General features: G+C 39.3%; 1 protein-coding gene across 3 annotated transcripts in view; it reads left to right on the top strand.

The window, feature by feature from the left end:
* RALGPS2 (Ral GEF with PH domain and SH3 binding motif 2) overlaps positions 1–12,367 on the top strand; it is a 114,625-nt gene that overhangs the window by 76,887 nt on the left and 25,371 nt on the right. For all 3 annotated transcript variants that reach the window (XM_063165397.1, XM_063165395.1, XM_063165396.1), the window contains exons 9-13: positions 1,920–2,057; positions 2,949–3,039; positions 5,378–5,445; positions 6,095–6,230; positions 7,136–7,287. In XM_063165397.1, the coding sequence (XP_063021467.1) occupies positions 1,920–2,057; positions 2,949–3,039; positions 5,378–5,445; positions 6,095–6,230; positions 7,136–7,287 (585 nt within the window). The remainder of the gene's footprint in view (positions 1–1,919; positions 2,058–2,948; positions 3,040–5,377; positions 5,446–6,094; positions 6,231–7,135; positions 7,288–12,367) is intronic.

Genomic DNA, 12,367 nt, shown 5'->3' with positions numbered 1-12,367 from the left:
GCAGCCTGGCTGGATACAACAGGAAAAATGAAGCATTTGTAGTCTAGAAGAATGTTCAACAGAATGTCGCATTCAATTCTTGACGTTCACTTAATAAGAAACAGTTCCAGTTGTTAAAGGCATGAATTCTCCAATACATGTGGAAAACGTTAAAACTCTGTGTGTGATGGTTTTGGGTAGGTATCAGAATATTTGATAACATCTGACTGGTGTTAGAAGTAGCAAAAGCCACAGAGATTACGCTCTACAAGAAGTACAGGATCTGGGATTGGTCCTGTCCATGCTCAGCCAGCACGTGAGTGCATTCAATTTACTGCCATTGATCTTTCTGGTTTCTTCACAATGGCAATGCCAATTACATTTGAAAGAGAATTACCCTTGTATGCTTTCAAAATTATTTTAGATTTCATAGGAATGCATCCAATAGGTTTAGAGAACTGCTCTTTACAGAAGACTTAGAAGGCTAAAAGAAAAGATCAGTACAAGTCATTCAGAGGTAATTCTGCAAATACAGTGGTTTATAAAATCCTGCATAATAGTGCAGGTGCCTGTTACAGGGAATTTCCTTAAATATAGTTAATAAGTATGATTTACTTCCTTCTGTGGAAGATTGAGTGGGTTTGGGATTTTTAAGGCTTGTTAGGACATGGGTTAGTAAATTCAGATTCAGGACAGCTTATGCACTTTAGGTAGCATAGCAATTAAATGCCACTACCTGATGTTTCTGATTATCCTTTCTGTTTTTTAGCAAACTGTTTCTAGCAGAACAGAAAATTGAGAGATTTAGTAGTATATCAGGTCATGTATAATACCTTTTTATTCACTTTTTTATGTGTCACCTTTCAACCACAAGTATTTTAATTTGTTTCTGTGTGTGCGCACACACGTGTGTGTGTGTGTGAGTGTGTGTTGGTTTTGGAGGGATGCCCAGAGTTTCCCAGCTCACATTTGAGGACTGTGCTGGTTTGGTGCTATACAAACACAACTGCTGTTCTTGTGAGGTTGTATTAATAGTCTTCCACCTGTGAAGCCAAAGTCCTTGTTATGATTTTGGTTGTACAAGGCCGAGAGGTAAAGTAAAATATAATGTAAAAATTTCCCTTATACTGAAACAAGTTTCTTAAATAATATTATTTACATTTGTGTCATTTTTTAAATTGGGATATCTGTGAAAGAGGCAAGGGATGCAGGCCATTTCCTTTGAACAGCAGAGTTGGTCAGGATATGCTTTGCTTAGTTGAGACAAACAGGTGAAGTTCAAGAAATGGGGTTGAGGTTGGAAATAAAATAAACATTTTATCTGCAGCATTAGTGTGTAAGGAGGAGGAGTTTCTCTACACGATCAGGGGATTGAAGGAGCAGTTCAGGGGAAGAAGGCAGGCAGGGAATATGAAGTGACTTATCTAGCAGGCTGTTGGCTCTTTGGAGCTGTGATTATTACAAACTGCAGGAGTCATTCATTTCAGTCTGGCTGCTCCTTTTCTCTAAGTTAATCTTTCCCATGTTGCTGAGCTTGAGTTTTTATTTAGCTTGAAGTGTTTTGGGTATAATTTATCCTTCTATTGTTCTTTAATTGCTGCTTTGGAGGAATGAAGTAGTAGACTTCCTAAACAATTAATTTTGATGGTGTATTTTAGTATTGTGTGTTTAGTATGCTTCATGTTTGTCAAGAGAGTAGTAAATTGGTGCTGTGGAGAAGATGAGGTTTATGAGTAGCTGTGCATGTCCTTGTAATTAATTTTAGATTTCTAAAATTATTTCCCAGGTAAATCCAAACTCCTGTTCTGAGACAATGCTTTGTCAACCTGCTTTAATGTTAGTGCAAGCAAAAATGCTTCACAATATTCTTGATGACAGGTTTTTTCCTGCTCAGTGAAAGACATTAAACAAAGAAACTTCTCATTCTAATCTCATTACAGGTATTTATCTGTCAGACTTGACATATATTGACTCTGCCTACCCCTCAACAGCAAGCATTCTGGAAAGTGAGCAAAGAACAAATTTAATGAACAACATTCTTCGAATTATCTCAGATTTGCAGCAGTCATGTGAATATGGTAAGCTAGTATGTAAATATCAGAGTGTTAAAGAGAAAAACTTAAAAAGCTTTAATTTTTGTCTGCTGTGATTCAATTTAAGTAAGGCTGGATCTGTGTGAATGCCATTAACACCCTCCCTCATCCTCTCAGCCCAAAAGTCTGGGTTTATTCTAGTAGTGTTGGTTAAGATGATCACCCATCAGGGTGAGGAGGCAGAATAAAATTGCCTTTCTCTTACATTGAGCAAACTGCAGTATACATTTTTCTGATCATAAATGTGTAGTAGTACATCATACTCAAGAGTAGTTTTACTGGTATTTATAAGCTTGTATTCCTGTGTTCATAATTTTATGACTGAATTCTAAAAATAGGATTTCTTTTGGAATAGTACTTTTACTGGAGATAATAAAATACATTCAGCTTGTCTTTTGGACATTTATAGTTCTGTCCATAGATCAGATAATGTATTTATTTTTCAAAGATGGTTTCCCTCGCAGTCCTCTTCCTATTATAGTAAAGTCCTAATGCTGTGTTTGTGATGGTGGAGTGTGAATTAGCAGAGGATTGTGGCTTCCCTGAAAGCTCAGTGTAAAGAGAATGTGGGCTGTGAAGGGGTCCTAAGACTCCATGTTCCAGTTCTGGGCCTTTGGTTTGGCCAAGGATGTTGTTTTACTTTTCCCTTGTGTGTGCTCTGATGAGCAGCTCTGGAGTTTGTGCATGTGGAGACTGTCAGCTCAATGCATGAGAATTGCTGTGAAGTTCTAAAATTTCAGTATCATTAGGGCCTGTAGTTTGTACCTCCATCTCACATAAAAAGGCAAGAGATCTGAATCTGTTCAAATAGTTTCTGCAGAAAACTTTGCTTACCAATGAGTGGCACTGTGTCAATAAATGCTGTCTGTTTTCCAGATATTCCTATGTTGCCTCATGTCCAAAAATACCTAAACTCAGTTCAGTACATAGAAGAACTACAAAAGTTTGTAGAAGATGACAATTACAAGTAAGTACAAAATTCTATAAATGGACCATAACTTATTACAATATTACTTCTATAACTCAAAGCCTGTCACTTGTGAGATTGCACATGCATTGGGGAATTGTATTATATTATGTGGGTGTCCCTGCCCATGGCAGGGGGCTGGAACTAGATGAGATTTAGGGTTCCTTCTGACCCACACCATTCTGTGATTCTGTGGTGATGCACCTCAGACACAGCAGCTGTGAGCAGCTGTGGTTCCAGCAGGATGTTGTGCTCAAGGCACTTTCCCACATGCTGAATGGCAGATCTGCTCCCTTTTCTGTGCCAGACTGCACCAAGCCCTTGCTTCAGGTGGGTTTGGTCTGCTGAGAAAATGGCTCACCTGTAACACTGCTCTGTCATTAAGAGGAATCCTGTGGTTGGAGATGGCTCAAGTCATTCTTCATCAGATCAAAACCATCTGTGCATCCAGCCCAGGTTTTTACTGAGGGTGACTTACAGCTTTGACTTGCAGATAATACTTCATTTAATACTTTTCTCTTTGATTAGCTTATAAAGTGCAAGTAAAACGTAAGCACTTGGTTTTTGAGAGGCAAGTTCTCTGCCTGTTCCTCCCAGCCTCCCACCCAAGGTTTCCATGTCCTTAATTAAAAGATTATTACTGTAATAAGTGATTTGGAATCCAGCAAAACTGGGGGAGGGAAATCTCTGGCAAGAGACAGGAACTGAGGATAGGAAACACCCTGAGGCAAATCTGTTGCCTATGAAGGGGGGTTTTGTTCATTGGCTGATGTGCTCGAGGAGGTTCCCCACCCATTCCCATCCTGCCCGCCCGGGAAGTTTGTCACCTCAGAGGGCTTGAATTGGTTGCTTGTGCAGCTCCCTTGGAATGGCAGGAGGGGGATGCACACTTCAGGAGCAGCTGTGCTTTGCCATTTAATAGCCCTGGCTTGGATTTACTGAAAGGCAGCAAATGGGACCCTTCAGTTTATGTCAGAGAACTGTTAACGAGGACTCACACCCTTGGCTTCACTTCTGAGCTTTGGAAGTTGTTCTCTGTGTGTCCCTGTGGAAACATCCAGCTTCACCTTTTTCCTGGGATGTTCTACAGCCTGATTTGGGAAATGTCACTTGTCTATCACTGAGAGTAAAACTCTGTGGTCAAACATTTGAAGGAAGGAAAAAAAAAAGCTAACCAAAACCCAAGCTTCTTATCTGCAGTGTCTCCTTAGGACACTGTGTTCATGAATTCCACTCTCCACCATCCTTCACCTTCACTGGCTAGGACTCACTAGCAGGGGGAATTTGATTGATGAAGGAGCAGCTGTCTCTTCATCCTCTACAATCCATGTTTTGGTAGCACGGCAGTGACTGGAGACAATGGCACATAAATCAGAAGCGTGGCTGCTGTTCACAATGTCTGGTTTTGCACTGATGGGTTTTGTACATCTCCAAACTGAATGTTTTTATGGTCAAATTCTTCTTTTTATTTGAAGAATTGTTCTTACTTAAAGTGGCTCTTCTACTTTTCATCCCCTAAGGTGTCTATCAGCAAAAAGGTTGAAGTTAGAGAACAACAACTGTGACTTGAATACGTGTTTTTCTTCCTAAAAGATTGTATTTCAAAAAATTAAATTATAAAATTGTAATGAATCATTGCTATACTGTCTGGAATGGGAGGGAGAGGAGCTGTCAAACTTTAAATTTTTCCTCCCCAAAATTAAATAGATGCTTTTTCAGTGTTAGTAGTTTCAAAGATTTTAGTTCTGCAAACTGTGTGGACAAGATATACTTAATCTTCCTGGAGTTATCTGCCCCTATAGTCTCCCTTCTTTGTGGGCCTGCTGGAAATGGCATTAAAAAGTTACAGAAAAAGCTTGAATTATGGCTGAAATCAAGTTGATAATGTATTTTCCAAAACACAGAAGAGGATTTTGGCTTTTGGACCAGTAAAGACAAAAGGCTTGGTGCTCGGCACACTAGTGCACTTCATAAAAAAAATTAAAATATGAAGTGTTCCAAGAATAAATGTTTTGGCCAAGATGGGGGAGAAGTTGTGTATTAGTTTCAATTTTATTTTTCCCAGGTTTTAGCTGGAGTAGCAGTTTCATGTGTGTGCCAGCCATCCCAGGGCACTGAAGGTCCTGGTGGTCTGTGTGAACCAAAGCAATAGGCAGGAAAAATCAAGTTTGGAAATAGTGTGTGCTAAAGATAACTTTGCACTGTTTGTATTGCTTTCATAGTATTCCTTGCAATCACAGAATCAGGCAGCTTGCAATCATAAATTTTAAAAATTATTCTTCATAAACTTATATTTTTATTTCCTGATAAAGTAATTTTTAATGTTTCTTTAATGCAGACTTTCATTAAAGATAGAACCAGGGACCAGCACCCCCCACTCTGCTGCTTCCAGAGAAGATTTAGTAGGTAAATGCTTAATAAATGTGAGAAGACTTGAGGTTGTCATGTGCATTATTTTAGAATTGCAAACGTGGAAAATATTTGCCTGAGGCTATAAAGAAGTGTGAAGTTTAAACACTGCATGTTTGTAATAAAAAATCTAAAGGTGATCTGTAAAGAAGGAATTGAGTTGTTTTTTTAGGTTCTTGTATGTATTGTGGCACTAAGTTGTTAATGTCATTTGGGGTGAGGAGCTATTAAATATTCATTCTTTGTTGTGTCTAGACAGAAGGGCCTTCATCTAAACTTTTCATGGCATAATATGCTTCCAAAAATGAACATTCTTCTTGATCAATGCCAAAAGTGGTTGAAGGCAGGAGTTTGAAAATGTAGAATCAGTGGGACATGCCCAGTGCTGGTATAGTAAATGCAGCCACCTTTAGGACTTGCAAAATACTTCCACTGGATGGTCTATTTCAACTAAGTGTGTTTGGTTTTGATCCTCTGCAAAAACCCTGAAGTGCAGGGGGTTTAATTGTCAATAGATCAAAGAGCTTTACTGAAGCTGTCTCTTAGAAAGGGACTTTAGGTTTTGTGCAACTTTTCCATGATTTTCTAAGTGATCCTGACAGTAATTCTGAAGTGATTTGGGAGTAATATCTTTTTTTCTTCCCAGGCTCTGAAGTTGGAGCATCTCCACAAAGTGGAAGGAAAAATGCTGCAGCTGAAGGAGCCTTGCTACCACCAACACCCCCTTCACCTCGGAACCTGATACCCCATGGACATAGGAAATGTCACAGTCTGGGCTACAAGTCAGCATTTTGCTTAACCTAAAACTCCTGAGCTTTTTGTTTTTTTGAAGTGATGTATCATCTTTCAATACAAAAGCTTTGCTTGTAAAAAGCAGCGCAACTTGTACACAGTACTTCACTCAGAGCAATTTGTGGCCAGGGAGCAAGCTCAGAACTGGTATCCCAACCAAAGAGAATTAAAATAGGAAGGCTAAAGTTTTGATGATAAGACTAGTCAGTGAGTTAACCAGAACGGCTGTCTCTGAATGACAGAACTATCAGTTTTTAGTAACTCATCGCCACTGTAATTATTTCAAATTCAAAATTATATCACTGCTTTATTGATATTTTTACAGGGAGACCTCCTTTATGGACTTTCTTGTAACACTAACTGTTTAGTAATGGCTTCAGGCTTTTACCATATAAGTGTACCTCTAATAATCTTGATCATTATCTCATCATTTCCCTTGTCATGTCTTCAAAATGCAAGATTGTATCTATTCAGTAATGAATAACTTCTATTATTTAAGTTTACTTTTAATGAGGTAGAATGCAGTGCTGCCGTTCAATTATAGAAGTGTCGTAGAAGACAAAAATACAGTGTTATAGAAGACAAAAATACAGTGTTATAGAAGACAAAAATACATTGTTATAGAAGATAAAAATAGCATAAGATATTGAAAGTAATTGTTAATTTACTCCTGACTTCTTCTTTGTTACACGAGTTCTGTGCAGTTTTAAAACTGGCAATTCCTACCAGTAATTTAGGTGAATTAGTTTACCAGTTTGTGTACAATTGGTTATGGCTTGGCCATGATTTAATTTGGCTTTAGGAGCACGCTGCACACAGTCCTTCAGGATGTTAAAGCAGCTCCTGGGAGGTCCCAAAGGCGAGGTTGTCACGTTGTGTCCTGGTTGGTTTCTAGTTTCATCCACAAGATGAACACGGCGGAGTTCAAGAGCGCGACGTTCCCCAACGCGGGACCGCGGCACCTGCTGGATGACAGCGTCATGGAGCCCCACGTCCCCTCCCGAGGGCAGGCTGAGAGCTCCACCCTGTCCAGTGGGATTTCAATAGGTAGGAGCTGCAAACACACCCAGGCACTGCCTGGGCTTTTACTAAAGGCTTTAGCACAATTGGCTGGTGATTGAGCCTGCAGCAGTGCTGTTCCAAATTACTGCTCCTGTTGTCTAACAAATCTGAGACATGTAGGGCAAGGAGGGTGACTTCATCTACACACTATGAACTGAGAAATTCTGAAAAAGATTCTTGTTTTTGTTGTTGTTTGGGATTTTTTGAATTATTTTTTTTTCTTTATCCCTGTTAGTTAGTCATAACAGCTTCCAATACTCCTCTTCCTCAATGGAGGTAGAAGGAAGTACAGGACATGATTTTCTATTATCTTTTCCCCCCTAAATCAATTCAAGTTTTATAGTGAGATTTCTATTTAAAATGCCATATTGACTTGACTGTGTAAATGGCTGACAGTTTTAAGAGCATAATTTCTAAGTGCTTTTGACTGTGACAGAAGATAGAAATCTAACTTTCAAATACCTCAAAATGTCAGAATCTGTTAAATTTTGATAAATTATTTATCTTCATGTATTTAGGGTGGTGCTTTGTTTTGAGAAGTTCTGCTTCCTGAGTTTCCTGTGTGAGAAGAGGTGTTCTTTTGTCCTGTTGCACGCAGATCTTTTAGATGGAGGGAGGACAGGACACAAGTGCCTCTCAAATCCACCTGTTTGCAGCCAGGGCTGACAAATGGAACCTCTCACTGCAGTCCTTTCCCTCAGAATTATTTTTTTGATAGAATTCAATGGTGTTCAATTTTTGATGCATTTATGATGATGAAAGATCCTTGTAGCGCTTCACGTTTCTTTGGATAAGTGAATTTTAAAAGCAGTTTTGTTTTTTAGCCTTTGTGGAAGGAAATAAGGTCACAGATTGTCAGATGATGCTGCTTTCAGGAGCTGTACATGTATTTTCTTGAGGAGGAGGCCTAAGTAGCTGGTCTAAGTGAACCTGTTCACATCAGGCAGCTTCCACTATTTAATGTGCATTGCCTGACTCTGGTCCCTGCAAGTTCTCTGCTGTGGCAAAGTTTTCCATTTTGAAGCCATCCATCGGGAATGGTGCTTCTCCTCAGCATCCAGGCGGCTTCCATTCCCAGGGTTTGCATGGTGCAGGAGACCCAAGCTTTTGTCACCATTGCTGAAATGTAGCATTGCCCTTTTCTCAGGGCAATGTTTTATGGATGTTTTCTATCTAAATACTTAAGAAATTCTCTGCAGTTGATCCTTTTTCTCCTGAGTAAATTATTTCTGTACCACCATTACAGCCTAGCAGGGAAGATTTGCCAGAGCTGACAGGCACTTTCTCATAAGGTGCAATTGAGACCCAGTCACCATTTTTATATTTTGGAGAATATAGGATTTTCCCACTTTGTCTCCTCTCTGAATTTTTCAATTCTGTTCTCTAGCTCAAGCATGACCTGACAAGCTGGAACAAAATTGCCATTTTAGAAGACTTGTATAAATGACTTGTAAAACAACAACCTTGGGCATTTTGTGCAAGATCAGCATTTGTTGTTAGAAGTTCCCCTTTCCCATTCTCTTTCATCTGCAGCCTCCCCATACTCAGTTTTATCACTGTTTTGACAGTCCAGCAGTGGTGTTATTTTTGCTGTTCCTTGATGATGAAAACTCCAATGACAGAAAACTTTGATAGAGGTGCTAGAAATATATATGGAAGAGGGTAGGTTCTGGAGGTTTGCAGTATCTATTACTGCAGAATTCTTGGAAATGTAAGTTGTCTGGCATTCTGTGCTGCTGCCTCAGCAGGATTTAAGGAAGTTGATTGAAGCTGCTGAGTTCCTCCATCATGTTTGAAGTAGTCTGTTTACTCAGGACTTGGAATTAGTACAGTCACTGCAGCAGAGAGGAGGTTTACGGTATTCTACAACACAGCTTCAAAAGACTGTCAGGAAAATGTCTCCTGAATGTGTGTACTGAAAGGAGTGTTATTCCTCACCTTGCCCATAAATGTGGATTTAAACCTGTTGCTCTAGAAACAGGACTACCTTTTTTACATATAAGCCTATATGGGACTTTACTTTTTGGGTAAATGATCCTTCTTCAAAACATGGACAGAGTTTCTGCTATGTCAGCACCTTGAATGTGCCTTTAAAGACAACTGTAATGCTGCTTTAAATCACTCCTGTGTTTTGAGGGCTCAGAGGTGTTTAGACCTTTTCAGTCCTTTCATATTGGAGGATCTGATAGGATCTGCCTCTGTTAAATATCAAAACACCACCAGTGTAACAACACTGTCCACAGGGATCCATCAGTAAGTCTGTAGCCTAAAGCACACATGGAAGTGGTGATGGACATTTTGGTTATGCCCTGCTGGGAAAGGCTGACAGTCCACTCTGGGAATGGCGCAGAGCATGCCACAGTTTTGACACCCACGTCATTAACCTTTCACAGATGAAGAATATACTGACTGGGTGGTTTTTATTGCAATGAATGATTCCTAAAGCAGCAGCAGTGCAGTAAGTGAGGCAGGTATGGGGTTTGCTCAAAACAGGCGGATCTGTGATGTGACAGCCAGAACTTTATCAGATTATTTTCCTAATTTCAGCTCTTGGAGGGTGAGTGTGCCTCAACATTCACCTCATTGTGAAAACAAACAAGCTCAAAAATATTAAAGATACAGCTCTTTTATATTTATTTCTTGTGCTTGGGTCAAAACATTCTTGTTCCTAGAGCTGTGGGAAGGTGTTATAGCTGATGGTCATGTGTTATGCTGGAATCAGGGAGCTGTACCTCTGGTTCTGTTGCCATCCTCCTATATTATAAATAGGTGCTTGTCATCTGGACAAGATTTTAAAAAGTGAGAAATCTTTTTCCAGCAGTGCCAGGGCTATCCTAGTAAGAAGGAAGAAACACTTGTCCAGTCCCATATACAGTGTTAGATGAGAAATGTTCACTTGAATTCAGGAGTGTAACAAGAGAAAATAGTCTCTTTAAGTTTTAGGTATTTATAAAGTAGATGACTACATTTGAGCTGGTTACAGTTGGAGCTCTTTATAATCACTTCGAGAATTGAAATCCTCAGGGATATGATTCATCTCATTCTTAGGTGGGTGGCTAAAAAGAGGTTATAATGGCTTGAGTCCTTAAAACCCCACTTTATTTCTGTTGATTGCAGACACTTTTGAGAGACAGCACAAGCAAATACAGACAGATGAATAGTGCTGAAAATGTCTGTTTTGTGCAGACAGTCCAGAATATGTGCTTTTAGTAGATTGGGACAGATGCTTTTACTTTGCAGTGTAAGTTCCTTGAGAACCCCCACTCACTGCTATCAGCCAGGCCTAAAGCTACAACGTGGTTTTGTTCTTGGAGGGCTGTGTTTGGATGAGGTCACTGTTTGGGTGAGGTCACTGTGTACACTCTGCCCTCCTGAGGTGTGAGCATTGCTCTTGGCTGGCTTCAAGGAACCACCTGCACACTTGTACCACCTGTTCTCATGCCTGTATTTGCCTCCTGTCACCTCCTCACTCAAAAGTAGGATAAATTAAGATGATTTTACTAGATCCTTGTTCCACTCAGAAATAGCATGAAACTTCCTTTAATTCATAGGATATTTTTCCAAAGAATATATGGTCTTCTATTAATTCCCAATTTTCTTGCGCTTTTAAAGTATTTATTGCTTAAGTGTGCTCTTAAGTATCTTTGCAGGAATGTTCAGCTTGTTTCATGAATGTTCTCAGAAGCTTTGGATTTCTACCATTTCTTTCCACCAATTTGTCTCTGCTGTGTTACTGAATTTCTTAAGCTGAGTTTGTTTACAATGGCAAATTGTTCAGATAATTCCTAAGCAGTAAAGGGAGCTGTGTAAAACAGGCCCTTCTTTTCATGCATTGCTTCTGTGTGGCTTTTCTCCTCTTAGAGCATCTAACCTAGAGGATGCAAAGTCATTTTACTAAGGAAGTTATTCTTTGAGAGTGCTCTCTCATGTATACCACTTCAAAACAGAGTCAAGGTATGAACACGGGAACACTGCTGAAATTGAGATGGTAACTTGAGGTGTTTAAAAATTCAAAGGAAACAATAATGGGTTGTGTTTGTAGCAGTGTTGGATTAAAATTCTTTCTAAGCTATTTTTTCCCCAGTTATTTTTCCTGATCTGCAATGATATGGAGGAAAGCTCTAGAAAAACTAGAACTCTTGAACATTTGCCTTTGTTTGTGTGTTGCAATCACTGGAGAATAACTTCAGCCTTTGTTGTAATGCAATTGGAGGAATTAATGCTGCAGAGTCAAAGAAAGGAATTCTAAATCAGTGTGAATTAATGTAAGAAAGTTTCTTTGTAAGAACAGTACATTTCCAAAGTAAACTGGATGAAATACGTATGAGAAATCAGCTTTTTAATGAATTCCTCTATTAAGTCACCACCTCGAAGTTATTGAATTCTACAAGGGATTATATTTCTCTTTAAATAAATGAAGTATAGGTGTAGGTACACAGTGTATGCGTTTACTTTCAGGGGTCTTAGCAGCCTGTAGAGTAGGGAAGACCTTTACACAGCCACTGTTTGTTTGATTCTTTAACCTGTACTGTGCTGTTCAGGTGTGGAGGACTGAGTCATCAGATCAGATTTCAGGTAGGGTTTCAGGCAGAAGAAATATGTCAGGTTTATATATATATTTTCTTTATATGAGTGTATGGATGCCTGTCTTTTGCCTTAAATGTGGATACTCAGACATGCTATTGTGAACTACTGCTTCTGTAGTGATAAGGTAAATTAAAAAACTGTATAATATTAGAGGTTAAAAATGCACATGTAGGTGCCTGGATTTGAGAGGGGAAGATACAGTCTAGCACTCCTGTTCTTCCCCAGGAAGAACTTGGTGCTTTCTTGGTACTGTTTGGTCCCAGGGTCACTCTCTGGATGTGTTTAGATCAATGTAGTTACACAAACCCCCTGTTTCTGCCCCATCTTTATCCATTTGGTTATTTGCTTTTGCTGATTTTTCACAATGAAATTCAGTGATGGTATTAAAAGTTTCTATCAGTTCTCTATGTTCTATCAGTTCTATGATATTGCCAGAGTTGCTGCCATCTGTATTTGGTGAACTGGGGAGCCAGAGCTG

Source organism: Melospiza melodia, chromosome 11 (assembly GCF_035770615.1).
Source record: "Melospiza melodia melodia isolate bMelMel2 chromosome 11, bMelMel2.pri, whole genome shotgun sequence".
NCBI classification, from domain to species: domain Eukaryota; kingdom Metazoa; phylum Chordata; class Aves; order Passeriformes; family Passerellidae; genus Melospiza; species Melospiza melodia.
The sequence above is the reverse complement of the archived record's forward strand: the minus strand, read 5'-3'. Positions and strand labels throughout refer to the sequence as shown.